General features: G+C 48.3%; 1 protein-coding gene across 2 annotated transcripts in view; it reads right to left on the reverse strand.

Moving 5' to 3' along the window:
* Positions 1-22647, reverse strand: part of CLUL1 (clusterin like 1) — a 147284-nt gene extending 124637 nt beyond the window's left edge. For both annotated transcript variants that reach the window (XM_069219984.1, XM_069219986.1), the window contains exons 1-2: positions 22568-22647; positions 21153-21260 (exon numbers count right to left, since the gene is read on the reverse strand). In XM_069219984.1, coding sequence (XP_069076085.1) covers positions 21153-21255 — 103 coding nt within the window. In that variant the 5' untranslated portion in view covers positions 21256-21260; positions 22568-22647. The remainder of the gene's footprint in view (positions 1-21152; positions 21261-22567) is intronic.
* Between the last annotated feature and the right edge of the window lie 472 nt (positions 22648-23119).

Here is a 23119-nt window from a genome sequence, read left to right on the forward strand (position 1 = left end):
TCTGAAAGGGGAGAGCTGTCTGTCCCAAGTGTCTTCTCAGAGGCCAGGGCTGTGAACACAACATGTATCTCCTGAACTACAAGGGTGGTGTCAGAGTCTGCCAGCTCATGCGAGGTAAGCCTAGGGAGCTGCGCAGGGTTCAAATACCTCCTATGGCCAGTGATGGGGACTCTGGTGTGGGTGGAAGAGGTCAGTATAGTAGGCTGTAAAGGCCTAATGAATCTCTTGTTGGGAGTGAAGAAAGGTACCGTCTGAGTACAGAGCTCAAGCACTGGCTCCTTTTGAGTGTCCCTATTAGCCAGCCACGCTAACAACAACTTGCCCCACCTGTCCCCTCTGCCTGCCTCCTGGCAGTGTAGGATGAAAGTCTAGACAGAGAAGATGTTCCAACAGCTGGGCCTCCACCTCACAGAGAGGGGCCAAAGTAGGCAGGAGGAGGGGGTCCTCAGTTGCCCGGCACTCTGCGTGAATGTGATTGGTCTTGGCTTACTCCAACTCTCAGAGGATAACCAGATAGGCTCCATCCTCCACCTGCATACTTTTGACCCATAGTACAGCCTTGAAGGCCTCCCGCTCTACTATTTGACAGGAGCCCATATCCCCATTATGGTTAAAAGAATTCCAGGGCTTTAGTGGCAAATGTATCCCTAAACAGAGGGTCCTCAAGTAACCTGGGGGAAAGCCGTCATGTGGGTATGGAGGAGGAAATTCAGTGAGATCTACTACCAGCGGGCTATGATCAGGCAAATCCCTGCCCAGATAATCCAGAGCTGTTATAAAGGGGCAGAGGGAGCAAGAATACACTATGGAATCTAGCCATGTGTAAACCCCATACATATGGTAGTAAAAGGAATAAAGACAGATGCCCTATTGCGGTGCCACCAGACATCTGAGAGCTCCCATTGTTATAGCCAGGGCTGCAGACTCACTGTGTTAGCAACCGTGGGGTTGGAGGGGAGTTGAGGATGACAGCGGTTAAGCACAGGATCCATAACTACATTAAAATCTCCATCTATCAACCATGGCAAGTAGGCCCATTGAGACAAAACCAAAGAAAGAAGGTGCAGCAACCTAGGTCAGTTTTAGGGGCAAAGTTACACACCAGCATGACATGATTACCATTCAGATGTACCTCTAGGAGTACATATCTGCCCTCTGGGTCAATCTCCTGATTTAACACCTCAAACAGGGACCCTACCTTCACCCAGACCAGGGTGCCCCTCGCATAGGCTGAAAAGACAGTGGTGAAGACTTGACCCCTCCATCTCATTTTCAGTTTGATCCCCTCCACTCTAGTAATGTGAGAGTCCTGTAAAAAGGCTGTGTATGCCCTTCCACTTAAGAAATGCATGTACTCAATAGCATTTTGTTGGTTGCATGCCTCGGATGTTTCAAGATATAACCTTATACTTCTGTGATGTCATAAGGTCCCCTGATGACCTCCCACAGGGAGCTAAAAACTTCAAGAAGGCATCCAGGCCTAAAGGGGCCTAAAGGGACCTTTCACCTGCTATGCCTGCCGGTTCTCCTGCTCCCCCACAAACACCAGAAACACACACACGCCCCACACCAACCCAAACGCTCCTCACAACAAACACCACAACTTCGACGTAGAAGACTCTCACACAGTCCCCACCCGCCCCAACAGACCCTACCCCAACACCAACAAGCCCCACAACCCGAACACACTCCACAACAACACCACCACAACCCACAGCAACACCAAAAAAAAACACACCAACACTATCGCGCACCACAACAACAGCCCCCACAACTACCTTAAGTGCATACTCCTAAACACCCGCTCCTTACACAAGCATGCCATCGAACTCTGGGACCTTATCACATCACACTCACCAGAGATTGTCTTACTCACGGAAACTTGGATGAACCACTCATCTGAGCCAGACATAGCCACAACCACCCCAGATGGATACAAACTCCATCGCAGAGACCGCTTAAACAAACCAGGAGGTGGCATCGCCAATATACACAAAAACACCATTAAGGTCACCACCAACACACACAACACCCTAGACTGCGCAGAACACATGCATTTCCTAATTCACATAAATGACATTACCACCCTCAGAGGAACCCTCATCTACAGACCACCAGGGCCTCGCCCCCCCTTCTGTGACGCCATCGCTGACACCATCAGCCCTCATGCCCTCACCTCCACAGACTACATCGTCCTCAGTGACTTTAACTTTCACCTGGAGAACCCCCACAACCACAACTCCTCATCCCTTCTAGATAAACTCACGAACCTCGGACTCAAACAACTGGTCACAGCACCCACCCACTCAGCAGGACACACACTAGGTGCAAATTTTCACCTCGAGCAACCACATAACCTACACTTACACCATCGAACTCCACCGGACTGACCACCACTGCGTCCACTTCTCCTTCTCTAAACCCCCCACACAGCACCACCAGCACACCGCACCCTACAGCATGTGGGACAAGATCCCCACAGAACACCTGAACTCCCAACTCGCGCAGAACCCCCCCCACCAACGACCCCAAATTGCTGCCAATAACCTCACACAATGGATCACAACCTGCGCAGACTCACTCACCCCCCTCAGAAGAAACATCACCACCCGCAACATCAAGAACGCCCCCTGGTTCACCACTGAACTCCAAATCTCCAAGCGTGAATGCCGCAAAATGGAGAAAGCTTGGCAACAGGAACCCTCAACCACCAACTTCTCCATCCTCAAAACCACCAATCGCAAACACCACCAACTCATTCGCACCACCAAAAGAGCATACTACAAGGAACGCATAGACAGTAACTCTCACAACAGCAAGGAAATCTTTACCATCATCAAAGAGCTCTCCAAACCCAAAGCCAGCAACATCGACCTCACGCACACACAACTCCTCTGCGACTCCCTCTCCAACCATTTCCACCCCAAAATCTTAGACATACACAACAGCTTCACACCACACGCACCCGCCACACACACCACCGACTCGATCAGCAAAGACCCACCCCCCCAACCTACTACTCACCTGGGCCCCTACCAACGATGAAGAAATTGAAAAAACAATGAATTCCATCCACTCTGGCTTCCCCTCTGACTCCTGCCCCCACCGCATTTACAACAAAGCCAGCCCAACCATCGCTCCCAAGCTTCGCAACATAATCAACAGCTCTTTCGATGCCGCCACCTTCCCAGACCCCTGGAAGCACGCAGAAATCACAGCACTCCTGAAAAAGCCCAAAGCAGACCCTGAAGACCTCACCAACTACTGCCAAATTTCACTCCTCACCTTCCCCACCAAGGTCGCTGAGAAACTAGTGAACACCCGCCTGTCTCACTTCCTAGAGGAAAGCAACAAACTCGTCGCCTCTCAGTCTGGGTTCCGCAAGAACCACAGCACTGAGACCGCCCTCATTGCATGTACTGATGACATCAGAACCAGAGTCGACAAGGGCAAGACCATCGCACTCATCCTCCTGGACCTCTCCGCTGCCTTCGACACTGTCTGCCATCAAACACTCTGCACACGCCTCCACAACGCAGGTATTCGACACAAGGCCCTAGACTGGCTGACCTCCTTCCTCACCGAAAGAACCCAGAAAGTCCGCCTCCCTCCCTTCCACTCCACAGCCACCAAAATAATCTGTGGAGTCCTCCAAGGGTCCTCCCTCAGCCCTACCCTTTTCAACATTTACATGACCCCGCTCGCCAACATCCTCCGACCACACGGAATCACCATCATATCCTATGCAGACGACACCCAGCTCAGCATCTCCCTCACCTGAAACCCTACCACCGCCAAAATCAACCTCCACGCTGGACTCCTTGACACCGCCACATGGATGACAGCTAACCACCTCAAGCTCAACTCCAACAAAACCGAAATCATCATTTTCGGCCCCAACAAAACCATATGGGACGACTCCTGGTGGCCCACCACCCTAGGCTCCCCATCAACACCCTCAAACCACGCACGTAACCTCAGCATCATCCTGGACCCCTCCCTCTCCATGACCCAGCAAATCAACGCCATCACCTCCTCCTGCTTCAACACACTCCGCATACTATGAAAAACCTTCAAATGGATTCCCATAGAGACCAGAAAGACCGTCACCCACGCACTCATCAGCAGCAGGCTAGACTACAGTAACTCCCTCTATGCTGGCACCACACTCAAACTCAAACTCCATAGGATCCAGAACGCAGCCGCCCACCTCATCCTGGACCTCCCACGCCATGAACACATCTCCTCACACCTCAGATCCCTTCAGTGGCTTCTGATCGACAAGAGGATCACCTTAAAAATCCTCATCCACGCACACAAATCCCTCCACAACACTGGACCAACCTACCTCAACGAAAGAGTGAACTTCCACACTCCCACTCGCCACCTCCGCTCCGCCGACCTCGCACTCGCCACAGTCCCCCGCATCCAACGCACCACCAGAGGCAGATCCTTCTCCTACCTCGCCCCCAAGGCCTGGAACTCCCTCCCCACCAACCTCTGCAAGACTCAGAACCTCCTGCTCTTCAGAAAGAACCTCAAGACGTGGCTGTTCGAACAGTAATCCACCTTTCCCCCCTCCACCAGCGCCTTGAGACCCTCACGGGTGAGTAGCGCACTCTATACATTTTTTTGATTGATTGATTGATTGATTGAAAGGGGCAGCACCAAACCCTCACAGGAGCAGGTTAAGGAGAATGCCGGCATCAAATCAGACCACCTACACACAAGAACTGAACAAGAAACAAGAACACATAACAAGAGTACTGGGGGCTGTGAGGCAACACCCAGCCACCCAAACAGAAGCACCAAACTATCTTAGAAGTGAGGCAGATTGAGTTAAGACAGTACAGGGTCACACGCTGGATAGGTCCAAGGAGGAGCAAACCAGGCAGCAGACGGAGGTGGCCCCACAGTAGCAAAGGCAGGCAGCCGAACCTTCCAATTTATAAGATCTGTGGATGATGATTGTCCAGGCAAGGGGAGTTGTAGCATAGATATGATGTTCATCTGATTTAGAGAATATTGTCAGCCATCTGAGAGTCACCCATGGAGGTGTGGCCCTGTCGGAAACTGAGGGGCAGTATGTATCTGCAAGGTCTGAGGAAGTGGCCGAGTGGACCCTCAAAGGATCCCTAAAGGTTTATATTGTGTTGTGGTTATTGTGATGTACCTTTAGGTCTTCTTCTCCTCTCATCATTTCATGTGGGATATAATAGTTTGACTTGAGAGAGAAGTTAGAGAGAAAGCTGGAGAGAAGCACGCCTAGAGGTATTGTGCAGAGGGTTCCTTCTTCATGAGAATAAATACAAGACTTTGGATATCATTTTGTGCCTGGACTACTGTTCATTCAAAAAGATTTACTACAGTTGCGGCAACCTCCAAGGCATAGAGGAGGCTATCCTGTGCCTGTTCCAGAGAGAGCGCAACATTGATCCGTGGCTGACTCGGCTGGCTGCACCCCAAGTGACAGCGATAACCAAGGCATCCTCAGTCTGATCTGCCAGGTCCACCCAAGCCACCAGGGTAGGTGAGAATACTTCAATTCAGAGCTGTTGTCCCATAACACCTTAGGCCTGGAGGGGAACAGCAATGCATATTTAGGGCCCTAGATCAGGGAGTCTGCACTTAACCCCCAAGAAGGAAGCCACTGGCATCTCTGTCCTTGAAGTGCAGCACTTTGGCAACAATGGGCCTTGTGGGGGCCTCGGCAAGGGTCGACTGGCCAGGACCCAATGGGCTCTCTCAATGAAAAAGAAAGGAGTGAGTTCCTCTGAGGGGATCAGTTCCCTAAACCACCTCTCTGGGTAGGTGACCCTGTTTGGGCCCTCACTGTCTTTAGGGACCAATAATGCAGACCTTCTGCATCCTCCGCCCGCACCTTCAAGACCTGTATTTGTTTCTTGAGGTCCCATATCTGCTTCTGAAGATCCGACGCCTGGGGCTGAAGTCCTACCGAAGAGTGCTTTTTAAGGGTGACCTGCTCAACTAGTTTTCAGTGGTCCTGACGGAGAAGGTTGACATCTATGGCATGACTCTAGGCTGAGGGGCGAGGTCTCAATGACAGCCCGTATTACAACAAGTGTATCCTGGACAAAGAAGGGCAGGTGAGGTCTCTGTCCCAGCTGGGGGACCTGGTTGAGGACTGCGGTGAGGGCAGTGGTGTCCTTACTAGTTTTGTGCACCCAATGGTACAGGTTCAAACTCTCTCTAGGCTGCCTCGGCCCACACACCGATTCTCTCACTCCAAGGAGAGAAATGGGCACACAGTAGGCCTCCTGGTCAGTCTGCAAATCTCCTAGGAAAGAGGAACCTGCTTACCCCTCCAAACAGTCCCCCGGGGGGGGGGAGCAAGGCAGCACAAGCAGCACCCACAGGCAATAGGGAGACTAACAATAAAACCAGGAGTGATAGCCCCCAAACAGTACACCAAGCAAGGTCCCTATCCATGCAGGGGAGCAAGAGAGCTGGGGAGCCGAGCTAGGCCATGAGGCGGATGTTCCACCTTATGGACTGACCTTCAGCAGGGGCCCGGAGGTACAGTGTTATAGATCTGGCGATGTGGGGGCCCTCCACAGGCTCCAATGAGCCCCAGTGCCTCCCCAGCCCCTACCAATTCAGTGGGGCAAACGCCAGAGTACAAGGGGCTCACCTCCAGATGCAGCCTTCATCACCCCAGGGTCCCATGTCAGCCCCAGGCAATGCAGCCTTCCAGACAGCAGGCCCTGGCCTAGGGGACTGTAAGTGCCGCAATGTGGGGCCCGATGAGTCACAAGGACCCCCCACCTTCCTCTGCTAACCTCAGACAGTCTCCTGGTCTCCCAGGGAATCCACAGTTGAAGGTCAGGGCCAGTGCAAGTCCTGCAGCCAGTGTGTACAGGCCGCACTTCCTGAGGCCTCAGGAGTGCGCAAACAGAGGTTGAGGAGGAGCCACTCAAGATCTGGGCTCTGCCTTCCAAAAGTCTCCCCTTGTTTCTGGAGGCCCCCTTGGAAGGTAGAAAGGGGTCTGAGCTTCAATAATGCCACAGATTGTGGCTGATGTGGCTGCTGGGGCCCGGAGCTCCAAATTCAAGCTGCCACCAAGCTGCGCAGCCAGACCACTCCCACATGCTTTATGGAACTGTTAAATAAAGTAGCAGCCTACTAGGCTTAGCATAGTCATCTATTTAGAACATAACTATTTGGCACAAATAGCATGCAGGTCCTCAATATGATTGGATACAAACATGAAATACAGCCATGAAATAACATTTCCTAAACTGGGCAGGGTGAGCAATGAGTGATATCTAGGGATGCAAATGTGGAGTCAGCCCCCTTAAATGGAACTTAACATATATCTTACAGTGACCATGTGGCATTACTGATAATAAAAATCCATAAGCATGAAATATGAAGTAACTGAAACAGAAGCAGCCAAAAACCAATGCCTTTGAGATCCTTAATGAGTTTCGCAGTAAGAGACAAAGAATTTTCAACCGTACTGAATAGACAGTGGTGCATGACACCACTCTAGAGAGTTAGATGCCTATACATGGATGTATGGTCTACTAGAGAATCATCAGCATTATGTGACAGGTTAATACTAACATTGTGGCTGTGGAAAACATAAAGGCATCCTTTTATTTAGAGTCCATAAGCTTTGATTACAAATGCACCTGGATTAAGGTGTTATTTATCCGGTGATTAATGATAACGTAGTGATGTCTGCCAAAATATTGATTCAAAAATATCATGAAACACGAATATTGTGTTTAAAATATTGTGGTGTCAAAGATTTTGTGGGACAGAATACAGAATGTAATGATATATTTTTAGGTACTTTATGTTGTTTTTACATATATTTCTACATCATCTTGTTTCTTAATTATTTTGTGTTTTATTAGTTTTTGTTTTGTAAGATATCATTGTGTTAATGTTAAGTTTGTGTAATCAATTTAGTATAGTGTAGGAAAGTGCCACTGTTGGCATGGTTACCCCATACTTTTGACCTTATATTGATGCCAACTTTCACTGAGAGTGTGCTGGGATCCTGCTAACCAGGCCCCAGCACCACTGTTCTTTCCCAAAACCTGTACAATTGGCACACCCACAGCACACAGTTAAGTTGCTTGTAAAGGGTACCCATGGTACCCAGGGCCCTGTGACCAGGGAAGGCTACCAAGGGCTACAGCATGAATTTTGCCACCCGAGGAGCCCCTTCACCAAGCACATGCACACTGCCTTTGCTGCTTGTGTGTGCTGGTGGGGAGAAAAAGGCAAACTCAACATGGCACCCCTCTCAGGATGCCATGCTCACAAACCACTGCCTGTAGGATAGGTACATCAGCCCTCTAGCAGGTCTTACAGTTCTAAGGCAGGGTGCACTATACCACAGGTGAGGGCATAGCTGCATGAGCAATATGCCCCTACGGTGTCTAAGTCCATTCTTAGACATTGTAAGTGAGTGTAGCCATATTGAGTATATGGTCTGGGTGTTTGTCATTACGAACTCCCCAGCTCCATAATGGCTTCACTGAATACTGGGAAGTTTGGTATCAAACTTCTCAGCACTAATAACAGTGTGGGATTTATTGAAAAATACCCCCAGTGGGCATCTTAGAGATGCTACTGTATGTTAGCCAAAGTGCTAGTGTTGGACTGATTGGTCTGTGCCAGCCTGCCACTTTCAGACAAGTTTCTAACCACATAGGGTGAGAGCCTTTGTGCTCTCTGTGGCCAGACAAAGCCTGTCCTGGGTGGAGGTGCTTCACACCTCCCCCCTGCAGGAACTGTAACACCTGGTGGTGAGCCTCAAAGTCTCAAGCCTCGGGTTACAGTGCTCCAGGGCACTCCAGCTCATGGAGTTGCCTACCCCAGGACAAAGCCCCACTTTTGGCTGCAAGTCCGGCAGGAAAATTAGGGAAAACAGGGAGGAGTGGCCACCCCAGCTAGGACCACCCCTAAGGTGTCCAGAGCTGAGGTGACCCCCTCCCTGTAGAATCCTCCATCTTGGTTTGCAGGACAGGGACCAATAGGGTTAGGTTTGTATCCCCCTCTCCAAAGGGAGGGGACACAAGAAGGGTGTAGCCACCCTCAGGGACAGTAGCCATTGGCTACTGCCCTCTGACACCCTAAAACACCCCTAAATCCAGGACTTAAGGGCCTCACTGAACCCAGCTCACCAGATTCCTAGTCACCTCACAAGAAATAAGAAGGACTGCTAAGCTGAAATCCTAGCAGAGAAGAAGGATGATGTCAACTGACATGGTCCCAGCCCTACTTGCCTGTCTCCCGCTTCGAAGAACCTGCAACAAGAAAGCGACACATCCAGCGGGACCAGTGACCTCTGCCAAGCTCCAGAGGACTGCCCTCCATCCCAAAGGACCATGACCTCCCGAGGACAGCGGCCCTGTCCACAAACAAACTACACCAAATGTACTCCAGTACCTCCCTGGATGAGCCCTGACCACTCTGCACCCGATGCCTGTGACCGGTGACCAGGTGACCCAACCAGCTAGAGAGAGTCCCCAGGTAATGGTTAGTAAGTGCCCACCTTGGGTTGACCTCTCCACCCCTCCATGATGATGCCTGCAGAGGGACTCATGAGGACTCCCCTGACCGCGAAAGCTCCGGATGAAGATATCCGGCACCTAAAAGACCACTTCACCCGAAGCCCCCATGCCTTGCAGAACCCGGCCTCTGATGCAGCTACTTTCAGCAGGCAGCCCTCCTCCCTGTCCAGCCTGTGGTTTGCCCCAGTCGACCCTCTAGACCTCGCCTGCAGCCTCTGAGTGACCCCCGGGGTCCCCTCATAGAAAAGCATTGGAAAACCGGCACCTTGTTTGCACCCTGCACCCGACCGCCCCAGTGCCACTGAGGGTGTATGTTTGGTGCCTATGTTTGGACCCCCCCAGTGCTCCTCTAAACCCACCAGGTCTGACCCCCAAAGTCACGGGTACTTACCTGCAGGCAGGCTTGATTCCGAGTGCCCCCAGCCTCCATAGGAGCCCATGTTAAGTTTGCCTCAACTTTGACCTTTGCACCCAGCTGGCCCTGTGTTGCCGGTGGTGGGTGTTTTCGGTTAACTTGAACCCCAACCTGTGGACTTCCTAACTGCCAGAGACTGAAACTAAGTCAAGTACTTACTTGTAAAAAGTTCTAACTTTTCTTCCCCCCATGAACTGTTTCTGAAAATTGCAGTGTCAACTTTTAAAACAGATAATTGCTAATATTTCAAAAACTGTATAACTTATCGATTCCAAACAAAGTACTGTTGATATATGTGTGAAATACAAATCTTTTGAAGTCCTTACCTGCAATTTCAATCTTGTGGTTCTAGAAATAGATTAAGAAAATATATTTTTGCTATATAAAAAACATTGGTCTGGAGTTAAGTCTTTGAGTGTGTGCTTCTTTCTTCTATTGTCTGTGTGTGTACAACAAATGCTTTGCACTACCCTCTGATAAACCTAACTGCTCGACCACACTACCACAAAAGAGAGCATTCGTTTTATCCACTCTAGCCTCTGTTAAGCCTCAGGGGAACCCATGGACTCTGTGCACATTATGGCCTTCATTATGATCCTGGCTGTCGGCGGTAATATGGTGGAAAGTACTGCCAACAGGCTGGCAGTGTTTTCCACCATATTATGACATTGGCAGTTTGGCTGAAGCCACCCGCCAATGTACCACACCGACCGCCACGGCGGTAACAGCCGCCAGGCTGGAGCTATCGATCTCTAGCCTGGTGGCCATCACTGTATCGCCTGCGGGATAATGACCCTGCCTACCGCCATGGTTTTTGTGGCTTCCTTACCGCCACGAAAACCATGGCAGTAGGCACTATCAGTGACAGGGAATTCCTTCCCTGTCACTGATAGAGGTCTTCCCCACCCCCACCCCGCCTCTCCGGATACCTCCCCTACCCTCCTTCTTCTCTAAACCCCCCTACATTCACGGCCCTTCACACACACACACACACACCAATTCCCACATGCATCCATGCATACATACATCCATTCACACACACACATCCGCACACACTTTAATACATACACGCAGAAACATATTCACAGGCCACAACATGCACGCACTCACACCTCCATACATGCACGCACATTCAACATGGAACACACACCCGCATACACGCACAAACATTCACACACAGCCCCACACACACACATAACACCCCCTCCTCTGTCGGAGCACCCACTTACCTGTGTTCATGGGGTCCTCTGGCAGGAGACAGGACAGGCGCTTCTGCCAGCAGCAGCGTCCGCCAGCAGAACACCACCTGGCCGTATTATGGGTCATAACACAGCTGGTGGCGGTCTACTGGCATGGCGCTGCTGGTGGCAGCAGAGCCACCTTACCGCCATCCGCCGGCATGGCCACAGCCGGATTTCTGCCATTCTGGCGGGAATCCAGCTGTGGACTTAATACGGCGGACAGCTGGTAGCTGCGGCGATGGTCTTTTGGCAGTCGTTGCTGCGCCGCCAACATCATAATGAGGGCCTATATCTCTTTTTGATATGGAATATACAGAGCCAGCTTCCTACATATAGTTTTATTGATTGGTAATATTTAAAGATTTTTTTTATTTTATTTAAATTTGTTTATTTGTGGATTATTGGTTTTGTAAGGGATAGGGTGGGATTGTTTTTTATATTTAATTTCAGATATTTATATTAGGTATTATTTTAATTTGCTTTTTTAAGTGTTTTTGGAGTGGTATGTTGTGAAATGTTTTTAAATAAAAAATGTTATCTGGTATGTAACTAAGGGCTTGATTTCGATTTCTAAGGGGGGTTACTCCATCACAATGGTGACAGATATCCCGTCCACTGAAATCTAAATCCCATAGGAAACAATAGAATTTAGATTTCGGCGGATGGGGCTAGCCCTCACTGTTGTGATGGAGTAACTCCTCTGCCAAAATCTAAATCAAACCCTTAATGTTTTTATACATTCTTGATTGCTAATGTATTAATTTTAGTTTGTAATTACTTTTATAATTGTCATTTTTTTAAAATACATTTTAGATGTCTGTTTAGATATATTGTATAATCATATTTATAAGTAGATTGTTTTAACTTGAGGAGGGATAGTAAATTGAAGTTTTTGAATCTTTTGAGTAGAACTGGTAAATCTGCCCTCCCGGGCCCCTATAGCCCAAAACTTTCCCTACTGTTGCGCAGGTTGGTGTGGGAATAGTAAATCTGACCCCTTCAAACTACAACGCTTATACTACTGTTGCTTGAGTTGGAGTGAAACAGTGAATTTGCCCACTCCAAAGTCCAACACTTTCCCTACTGTTGTTTACATTGGAGAGGAATAGTAAACCTGACCTTCCAAAGTCAAACAGTTTTCCTAATGGTGTTTACATTGGAGTGGTAATAATAAAACAGAACCCTCCAAAGTCCAACAGCTTTCTTACTGTTGCTTACTTTGAAGTGGAGATTATACATTTGACCCCTACAATTTTTAAAATTATTTGAAGATTTATTTTTGTGATTTAATGTAAAAGTTATTTTAATTTATTTTTTTAATTATTATTATATATTTTATTTTTTTGTGTTATCTTTATTTATTTATTTTTGCTTAGTAATTTGATTGTATATGTATATTTGTAAATTGTATTTAGTGCTTTTAATTATTAGTATTTTTATCTTATTAATGTTTATTTTATCATTTTAATTATTTATGTTATGTTTATTATTTTTTAGATTTAATTTCAAATGTATCGTTTATTTATGCCTAGAAGTTATAATGTTTATGTTATGTTTTTATATGTGACTTTTTTAAGTAAATCTATGTTTTAAAGTTAATATATTGTATATTGAAGTTTCGATGTGCTTGCCTATTTTGTGATGCTATTTTGGTCTTCTATGTTTTTTGGGCAGTACTTCTGCATTTTGATATTTTTGCCTTCAATATTTCGTCATACAACCCCATAGGTATTACTGCACAAAAATCTGCATGCTCCTTACTTTACTGGGCATTTTCACCTGCTATATTTTGGTAGATTTGCTATGCTGAAATTTATCAGTTCAAAAATCTGACTGTCAGATTTTGCCAAAAAGGTTTCTAATTTGTGCACACATACAAACACTGGTTTGCACGGGAGTCAGGGTTTTACAAGCCACTCACAATCAAGGCCATTGCGCCAAAGTTACCCTTTAATTCTGATGGAGCTGGTAACTACTGTCACTGGCCCCCAGTGGTGTAATGAACTTGCGCCCCCCCCCCTCTAAAGTAGATTGAGGGGGGAGGGCCCACTCCCTCCTATTCAGTCAGGAGCTCTAAGGCCAGTGGCCCTGCACCTGTGCACAGTTGCAGCAAGTGGGTGGTGCATGACTATGTGCTGCTGAGGGGACTCCTGGAGCTTGGGACACCCCGCCTCACTGCGGGGACTGTGGGGAATGTTGTTATGCCACTGCTGGACCCATCAGAATTACATGGTCCTAAGTACATTTGTGAACCCAGTGAATTTCAGCTGGAGACTTTAGCTGCTGTACTGCTCTGTGTCCATGCAGTGAGACACAAGGACCTAGCACACAATGGACACTCTACACAGTGATGTTCCGCACACTGCTGACACTCAATAGCCACCATCGGGACCCCTTCCCTTTTGCGAATGCGTTACCACCAGTGTGACACTGGTGGTAACTGCGAATTGCTTTGCGACCGCATTCGCAGTCACAAAGCAATTTAGCATTGCGATGCGAGTCGCAAATTGGAAGGGGACACCCCTTCCTATTTGCGAGTCGCATTCACAATTTGCGAGTCGGTACCGACTCGCAAATTGTGAATGAGCATCACGATGAGCATTTTGCATGGCGCAAACTGCGATTTTCGCAGTTTGCACCATGCAAAATTCTTGCTACATCCGGCCCTTTGTTTCTTGCATGAAAATAAGAGTGTTGAAACTATTGGCGCACACTGGCTGTGCTGATATTGTATGATGTTTGCTGGGGCTCTGTTTGTTTCGGCGTGACAGTGCCGGGTCATATGAACAAGTAATGCAATTGATTTGTAGCTGAAAGTCATTAGGAGTCGCTTGACTGGCGGGATGCTATTCTGTATTAATTTGTGGTTACAGTGGCTCGGTTTCTCTGCTATACTTCCTGTCAAATTGGATTATATAGGTCACGTGTCCCTGCGAGGCCACCGCCGGCACTGGGTGAGTCTCTTGTGCGTCTGCGGCCTGGTGAAGATATCTGGCTAACACCAGTAACTCCTGTGACAGCGCCCTGGGAAACAATTTATGGGCCTTTCTTGTCATTGCGGCCAGAGCTTGGGGCCCGCGCTGTGCTCTGGGTCTGACAGACACGTGGGCTAATGTCCTTTATTCCAGTAAGGGTAATATTCACAGTTTCCAGCCTGCGTCAGGCTTTATGAACATCATGTTAGAGATTCGATCCCCAGCACGGGCGAACTTGTAATTACCCAAACTATTTCCAACCAGGGGCTGTAGCTCAGAGGAAAGGTCATGTGCACTTGGTGTCAAAGACCCTCCTTAATGAAGGGTTTAAATCCAACCAATGGTAGCAAAGGTTTCCTATGCCACCCCTTAGCTCAGAGGGTTGACTGAAGGTTGCAGTGAGTTAAGCTTTCACTTACTTACAGGTGCTCAGGGAGAGCGCCCCTATGTCGTCAGCAACCTTTTCTGACCCTGAAAATGTAAATATGTTGGGAGAGGGTCTTCTCAGGGGGCAATGACCACTCTAGGTTGATTGTTGTCTAGTTCTGCTGCTGTCAGTATTAATATGTTCTGTGTTTGTTCTGCTTCACATAGGCCCTCATTCTGACCTTGGCGGTCTTTTCGCAAGACCGCCGAGTTACCGCCGCGGTGAAGACCGCCGACCGCGGCGGTATGCCGCTGTGCGCATTCTGACCGCTGGGAGCGTTCCGCCGGAAAACCGCCAGCAGCCACACTGGCGGTCGGCGGGAAAGTGGAGACTGGTCAACCTCCACCGCCACGCCAGCAGAACACCGCCCACAGAATTACGACCCACATTTCTGTGTGGCGGTCTTCTGTTGGCGGTCTTCTGTTGGCGGTCACCTCCCCATGGCTCCCGTCGCCTCCCGGAGGAACAACGCACAAGGTAAGTAGACCGTCCGTGAGGGGAGGGGGTGGGGGGGTGTTGTGTGATGTGGGCGTGCATGGGGGTGTACGTGTGAGTGTGTAGAGGGGGTGTGTGAGTGCGTGTATGCGGGCGGGGGGTGCTGCTGTGTCTATGGGTAATGTGTGCTGTTCGGCAGGTGCGCATGTCTGCATGTATGTGTGCGGGTATGTGTCCCCGTTGTGTATGTGTGTGTAGGGGGTGTGTATATGTGCATGTTGGGGGTGTGTGCATGTCGGGGTGCATGTATGTGCATGTCGGGGTGGGGGTGGGGAGGGGGTTCATACCACCTCTGGGGGGTGGCAGGGGGGTGGAGGGTGTGGGGGGAGGACTCGGGTGGGTAGTGGGGGGTGGGGGAGACCCCTATCAGTGCCAGGGAAGGAATTCCCTGGCCCCGATAGTGCTTACCGCCATGGTTCGCACGGCGGTTCCCGCCCGCAAGAAACCGCGGCGGTAGGCAGGGTCATAATACCCTTGGCGGTCTTGGGACGACCGCCGGGCCGGAGTGCGCAAACTCCAGCCCCGCGGTCATGACCGCCGTGGCGGTCGGAGTGGAGAAGTGGCGGTCGGTCGCGGCGGGGACCGCCGCGGTCAGAATGCCATTTTTAATACCGCCGGTCTGTTCGCGGTCCGACCGCCGTCTCTCCGCCGACCGCCAGGGTCAGAATGAGGGCCATAGTGTCCTTGTGGGCTGCAGTTTAATTCTGCGCTACTAGAAGTACTCTGACTTGGGACTTGCAGCTAAGTGTGGGACTCCGTCTGGGACAACGTGGGCGTAATGCTGCAGTTTTTCTTCTTGGAAGGGACCACATTTATTAACCAGGGATCGCAAATTTTAGTCCCCACTGAGGTGCAACCCCCTTTTTTTCTATTTCTGCGTGCTGTCAAGGGTTGGCGAGTCTGTTTTTTTTTTTTGCTGGGGTGGTACCTTATGTACTTTGTATTCCTTTCACTTAACATAGGGCCATATGTACAAACACTTTTTCCCATAGACACAGAATGGGTAAAAACCTTTCCTACATTTGGCCCATAGCTCCAAAACGCGGCCGCTCTTCCACGGCGCCTCCGCCACGCAAGAGAAATTCCTCTCACTCAGCAAGCTCTAGAAGGTGGCAAAGCTCCATGTCATCGACTGGGCCCTCCAGAAGTTGTTGGATCGACCGGAGAAGGAACAGCAAATGCCCGTGCCTCTACCAAAGAGGCAGAAAAAGGTCCCAACATGCAACAGAGACACAGCTTTTATGTAGGGTGACCACCCGTCCGTAACTTTCACGGACTGCCCGTAATTTCGCCCTGGTGAGGGAGGGGCAGACAGATGAGAAAGAGACCTTCTTGCCAGGGGGTCTCCTTCCCTAAAGAAATGGAAACGTGTGCAACTGGTGAATCTGCAAATGCAAAGGGGCATGAAATTCTGCATTGACTTTAATCAAAGGAGTCACTTGAAGCTTTCTGATGACAAAGATATTTTCTTTTAGAGAGGTACTGTAAGGGTGTTCCAAGGTGAGCTGTGGAGTGTGTGGTTTTAATGGACTGTTATAAAAAAAAAATAGTACTAGGTATAAACTGTATATTATTCAAATCTGTATTTTAGAAGGACTTTTTTTATTTAACGAAAATGTATTTGCCCATTTTGTAGCAGCCTACATTATTATGTAATTGTATTGATATAGCGCCTACTACCCCTAACGAGGCATCGAATTCATGTTTATAATAAGGACTTACACATTCAGTTCTTTCAGGGACCTCGGTACCTCATTGTACTAACAAGCATTGGCAAAGCCAATAGGCCTCGTCTAACCAAGAGTTATTGGCTTTGCCAATGCGTTTTAGCCATGTTATACACCAGAGTGGCTGTTGTTCAGCATGGCTAAAGTTAGTGGCATAGTGGTGTGGAGTGGAGTAGAGTGGCATAGGAGCAGTGGCGTAGAGCCCAGTGGTGCAGAGTACTATGCAGTGGGTACAGTGCAGTTGTTTAGAGTGCATTGGCCTAGAATGCAGTGGTTTAGAGTGCAGTGGCATAGAGTGGCGTTGGGCAGAGTAGAGTGGCATAGAGTGGCAGAGAGTGCAGTAGTGTAGAGTGTTGCAGTAGCACTGAGTGAAGAGTAGGCTCGCATGGCATAGAGTGCAGTAGCATAGTGGAATGGATGTCGCCACAACGCATGCTGGAACCATGCATGCCTAAACAACGCGTTCGGAACAATGACCGTGTTGTTACCACTAATGCCTTTACCACGAATGCCTTAACAACAATTTTTCATTGTAAAGGCATTCCTGGTAAAGGCATTAGTGAACGGCAGGCATTGTTCCTGCATGTGACTCCCCTGGCCCCCCCACACCTAAACATTACCCTGACCCACCCACCCCTAAAACCTAAACCACCCCAACCCCCCACCCCCGCCCCTTGAACCTAAAACCACCCCAACCCCCACCCGCCCCTAAAACCTAAACTACCCCAATCCCCCCACCCCACCCCTTAAACCTAAACTACCCCAACCCAAAAAAGTAAAAATACCCCGAACCCTCCTCCCCGCCCCTAAAACTAAAAATACCCTCATCCTCCCAACCCGCTCCTAAAACTAAAAATATCCGACCCCTTCTCTCTGCCCCTAAACCTAAACCTCCCTGACCCCCTACCCCTAAAACTAAAAAAACCCTGACCCCCCCCACCCCTGCCCCTAAAACTAAAAATACCCCCGCCCCTAAAACAACCCCAGTCCCACCCCACTTACCTGATCACATCGTTCTCCTCAGCCGACTCCCTTCTTCTGTGCCTTAACCATGCATGTGGGTGGTTAAGCACATGTGTGGTTAAGGCACTGAACAAGGAAGTTGTGGTTAACGAAAGAGTTGTTACGCTTTCGTTGTCCATGACTTCGTTGTTCATGAGTCGTGGTTGAGGCTGCTTCCCGGCATAGAGTGGTGCAGAGTGGAGAAGTGTAGAGTGGTGCAGTGCAGAGTAGAGTATAGTGGCGTAGAGTGCAGTGGCATGAAGTGGCGTTGGGCAGAGTAGAGTGGCATAGAGTGCAGTGGAGTAAAGTGGCATATAATATAGTGCAATAGTGTAGAGTGGTGCAGTGGCATAGAGTGCAGAGTAGACTCGCGTGGCAGAGAGTGCAGTGGTGTAGAGTGGAGTAGTGTAGGGTGGTGCAGAGTAGAGTATAGTGCTGAAGAGTGCAGTTGCAGAGAGTGGAGTGATGCACAGTGCAGTGGCATAGAGTGCAGTGGCATAGAATGCAGTGGTGTAAAGTAGATTGTTTCACAGTAGAGTGAAGTGGCTTAGAGTGGTGAGGTGCAAGGTAGAGTGGAGTTATGTAGAGTGACATAGAGTGTGATGGCATAGAGTAAAGTGCTGTAGAGTGCAGTGGCATAGAGTGTAGAGTTGCAGAGTAGATTAGAGTGATGTACATATGTTAAAGGAACACTAAGTACATTTTAAAAATTTTTACATTTTGTTTGTGCAATTTACATCCCAAATATTTTGAAGATTCTATATGTACTTGACACTTAGGGATAACCCAAATCACTAGTTTGGCTTTTGCTCAATTTCAAACCCATTTAAAAACATGGACAAAGTGGGCAATTGCCTTGCACAACCTTGCAAGGGGTCTGGCCCCTGCTCACTCTTCACAAGCACGAACAGCAGACCATTGCACCAGAAGAGTTTGCCAAGGTGGATGGGTGTTGCTTGTTCAACCACTTGACAGTGCCTCTTCTGTTTCTCTCCTGTGTGCAGAGACAACTCCCCAGGTACCCAATACCTTCCGATAGTCTTGGTGGACCCATCTTGTCTGATTTTAGGAATTGTCCCACATTGTTCTTCTCTTCCTTATTTATCCGGTTCTTAGCACAACCCTTTGAATCACTTGCCGTGGACCTCCCATTTGATCACAATTTCATCTTCCTCTTTTATTATCTTTGATTGGTAGTCTTGGCTCCCATTTCTGAGATAAATGTAGAGTGCCAGACATACACTCTAGTGCTGTGAGACTGCAGGCAAGTTGTGGGTACCCCACATCCTGACATTAGGTGTGAGACAGTCGCTCACACCATCTGCCCTGCCTCATTAAAAAAAATGTAGGTTGAAAGTTCACGGGCGGTTGGGGCAGCCAGATGATTTTGTTCAATTTGTTTAAACTAGCATAAGGTTAGTTACCTTAATGTTTCCCAAACTGTTTGCCAGGTGTTTTAAAATGTAGAGAAACATAATTAAAAGTTTGCTGTTACTTTCTCTTCAAGAAAGATTGGGTAGATTTGGGTAGGGGCGATGGCCTTGACCCAGTGCTGAAGGGCATTAATTTACTACTAAACAAGGATGTACTGTGAGACCTGAAAATAGCATAATAGGAGGCAATCACAAAAAGACCACAGTGAATAAATATTGCTATGTTAAAAAGAGTAAATAAAGGCACTGGCAACATAGTGAGGCATGGCCTCTCTTGGGTGTGTCTGTAAAACTGACGTTTGATCTTGAATTTTTGTCCTGAATTTTGACCCTTTGTCCTGAATTTTTGTCCTGAATTTTGACCCTTTGTCCTGAATTTTTTACAGGTGTGTCCAGAATTTGCCTCTATGCCAGGTGGTCACCCTACTTTTATGCTGCCAGCAACATGAAAGCAGCATTAGGATTTTACACAGGGCAGGCTGGACTGCTGTAGAGGACAGGAGAAGAGCAGATCACCAGCGCAGCTCGTAAGGTATTTTTTTATATATTTTTTTTTTATGTTCCAACCCCCCTCCCCGACACGCGTTGTGCCGCCCCTTTTCCCTCCCACGAGCTGCCACTGGTCTGCTAAAAGAATTCCTGATTTCTCCACAGATTTAAATGAACAACTCCAATGTGTAGATGTGAATAAAAGGCTATGATGTGGGTAAAACCATAAACTTGTTTTGATTCCTTTCCTTGAGCATTACAGCAGGGAGCTTTTAGGTTGGGAGGTGATTTGAGCGTTGTGTGCATATTATGGGCAGACCCCCACCCGCAACTAGAGGCAGGGTGCCTTTAGTTGGCCATGGGCAGGAGCCACACCTTGCATAGGAAGTGCAAACGTTTTAGGGTTGTGTGCCATCATCATCATGATGTGCGCTGGAGTCCCAGAGGCCATTTAAGCTGTCACAATGCTTGTGGGATCTCTTTGTCCCCTCCAGTAAGTCCCGTGCAGTTTGGCCCCAATCGATTGTCACCCACCAACCCATCCCTGGACTGGTGGGGTCCCTCGCAGCAAAATAGTGAGGGATGCGAAGAATTTGGATTCTGATACTGAACTGACCCATGGGCGGAGTGTTATTTGTATGGGCACCGGGCTGGTGGGAGGGGGGTGGGGGGGCTGACCTGTTGGTGATGCTGGACTCTCCTGCCCTACCACGTGTTGCCTGATTTTGGAACTTTCGGGGCTGCGCCTGTGTTTGGGTACCCCAGCTGGGCCGGTGCACTATGCGGTGGCCTTTATTGGTAGTACCGTTCGGGGATTGAGGGGTGTGGAAAGTTGGGACCAATGTTTGCTTGACAAATGCTTTCTGTTAATTGTGCTTGATGCCCTGGGTGGTGCCCCGGGGGGATATGGCAAGTTGGAGCCTTCTGGCACAATGCACACAGCAGATCTCACGACAACGTGTTCTTGATGTTGCTTGAAATGTGAAAGTTGTCATTTGCGTACTGTAACCTTCTTCCTTCATGCATTTTTTATCTCCTGAATGCATGTCTGCTAAAAGAATTCCTGGTTTCTTGAGGGACCTTTAATGAGCAAGTCTAATGTGTAGATGTAAATAAAAAGCTATGCCATGGGTAAACCACAAACTTGTTTTGATTACTTTTCTTGAACATTACAGCGAGGAGCTTTTAGGCTGGTGGGAGATTTGCACGTTGTGCGCATATCATGCATCAAAGTCTCACAGTTACTTTAATAAAGACACAAACATGGCAAACGTCAATCGCAAGTAGGGGGGCAATTCAATCAAAAAAATTTTTATCACAGAATCCATGTAGGTTCTTAGAATGCTTACAAAGATTCGTGTGAACACCGATATGATAAGTTACAGAAACAAACATACGCTTCAGCCGTTCCACATATGTAATTTCCTCTTCCGGTTGAGGCGCACTGTGATGACTTCTCAGCCATAGCAGGTATATTACAAGCAACAAAAGTGCCTTCATGTGCCCTGTATGTGGAAACAAAAGCATGGGTTAGTTAATTGGACGGTGTTTGGATGCTTTCTCTAATTGTACATTGCATAGTGTCCTGGGCGCAGGATGTGTTTGTAGGTCACATCTGAAATCGTGTTCTTCCTTGCTGCGTGACCATGACATTGCGAGCAGTGGGAAGGCCTCCTCGCTGGGTGAAGCCTTTCAAATCTGGGGATATTCTCAGGGACAGCACGGCTGGGGCTGACCGTGGCTACATCAAAGCCGCGTTTGAACTAAGCTCACGGGTTAGCGGCGGAGCTCGGATAGCGCAGTGATATCAGGCTCGCCGCCAGTGATGCAGTCCTTAATGTATGCAAGTGGTGGAAGGCGGAGGGCTCCACCGCTCGTTTCGGGGGACTGGAGTTATTTTTTCAGCTTCAGACTTTAACCCGGATACAGAAAGCCAAAGAGAAGGGTAAGAAAACAGGGAGAAGGCAGGGATGAAAAAAAGTAGTAACAGTGAAAGGGCTGTGCATTCACGTGACTGCTGTCAGCACCTAAAATCACTGCTTCACAAAAAGCGCCCAGTGCGATTTATCAAAAAGGTATGTTATATCCAGCCTGGAATGCCTACATTATGACTGGGATATGTATATATTAATTGGTCGCATTTAGTACAGCACACAGTCCAATACCGTACTGCTTCTAGGCACCAACGAGAGAGCGAAGCAAGCCATGGGGCATCAGACCTGATTAGAAAAGATATTCACTTGTTTTCTGAATGGGAGGTGGCTGCTGGAGTTGGCATCCTAGGAGAGTTACAACAAGCAGTTATGTAAAGTGAATTAAAGGACACACCTGTAAACCCTCCAGTTTGTGTAACTTTAAGACACATGGGGGGTTATTACAACTTTGGAGGAGGTGTTAATCCGTCCCAAAAGTGACGGTAAAGTGACGGATATACCACTAGCCGTATTACGAGTACATTATATCCTATGGAACTCGTAATACGGCCGTATCCGTCACTTTACCGTCACTTTTGGGACGGATTAACACCTCCTCCAAAGTTGTAATAACCCCCATAGTGATGTGTGACAAGAAAGCGTTCAAGACAAACAGTATGGAACATAAGCAGTTGGGGAGCATCTGCAGATTGGGGAGCTTTGCATAGCTTTTACTAACACTGAAATACAGAAGTCTTCGCCAGGGGTTTAAGAACAAAAGAAAACACTGATGCAAGTAAATATAAACCACTACAAGGCTACAGCGCTGGTCTCACCACTAGAGATACCTCGATTTAGAAAACTCCTAAAAGGTTTATAACAATATTAGCAATATTTACCGCCAAAATTAAAGCCTCTCTCCTGTGCAATTCCTGTCAGCTGCACGAAGGGCCGAGGTTTATAACTGTTGTGCAATGTGTTGGATTTTGCCTGGTTTATCTCTTAATCCTCACTAACGGAACATTCGGAGATTAGGCAATCGGATTGACTTCTTTGTCTATAGGTTTATAAAGGGAGCAGACGCCAGGGGGCGCTCGTTACACTCTTTTAAACGTATATCTTACATGTTCCTGCCGAGACAAAACAGCCTAATTTGAACATTGACAGACATGGCTTTCAAGCTTTTTCTTTACATTTCCGAGGATGAAGAATTACTTCATAATATTTTACCAAATAATCCCCCCGGGCTATGTAAAAGAAACTGTTACCAGGAAGGATATCAGAATATTATATTCAGTGCACATAGTTTGCAGAAATACTTTCCGTCTAACTTTGTAATAGCGTTTTTCACACATTGGACCGTTTTACACATAGCACAGCTCCGGAACAGGAAAGGTAACCACTGCTCCCCCTTTTCAAGTCAAATGTAGGCACTTTAGACTGCCCAGTGT

Source organism: Pleurodeles waltl, chromosome 2_2 (genome assembly GCF_031143425.1).
Source record: "Pleurodeles waltl isolate 20211129_DDA chromosome 2_2, aPleWal1.hap1.20221129, whole genome shotgun sequence".
Classification (NCBI taxonomy): domain Eukaryota; kingdom Metazoa; phylum Chordata; class Amphibia; order Caudata; family Salamandridae; genus Pleurodeles; species Pleurodeles waltl.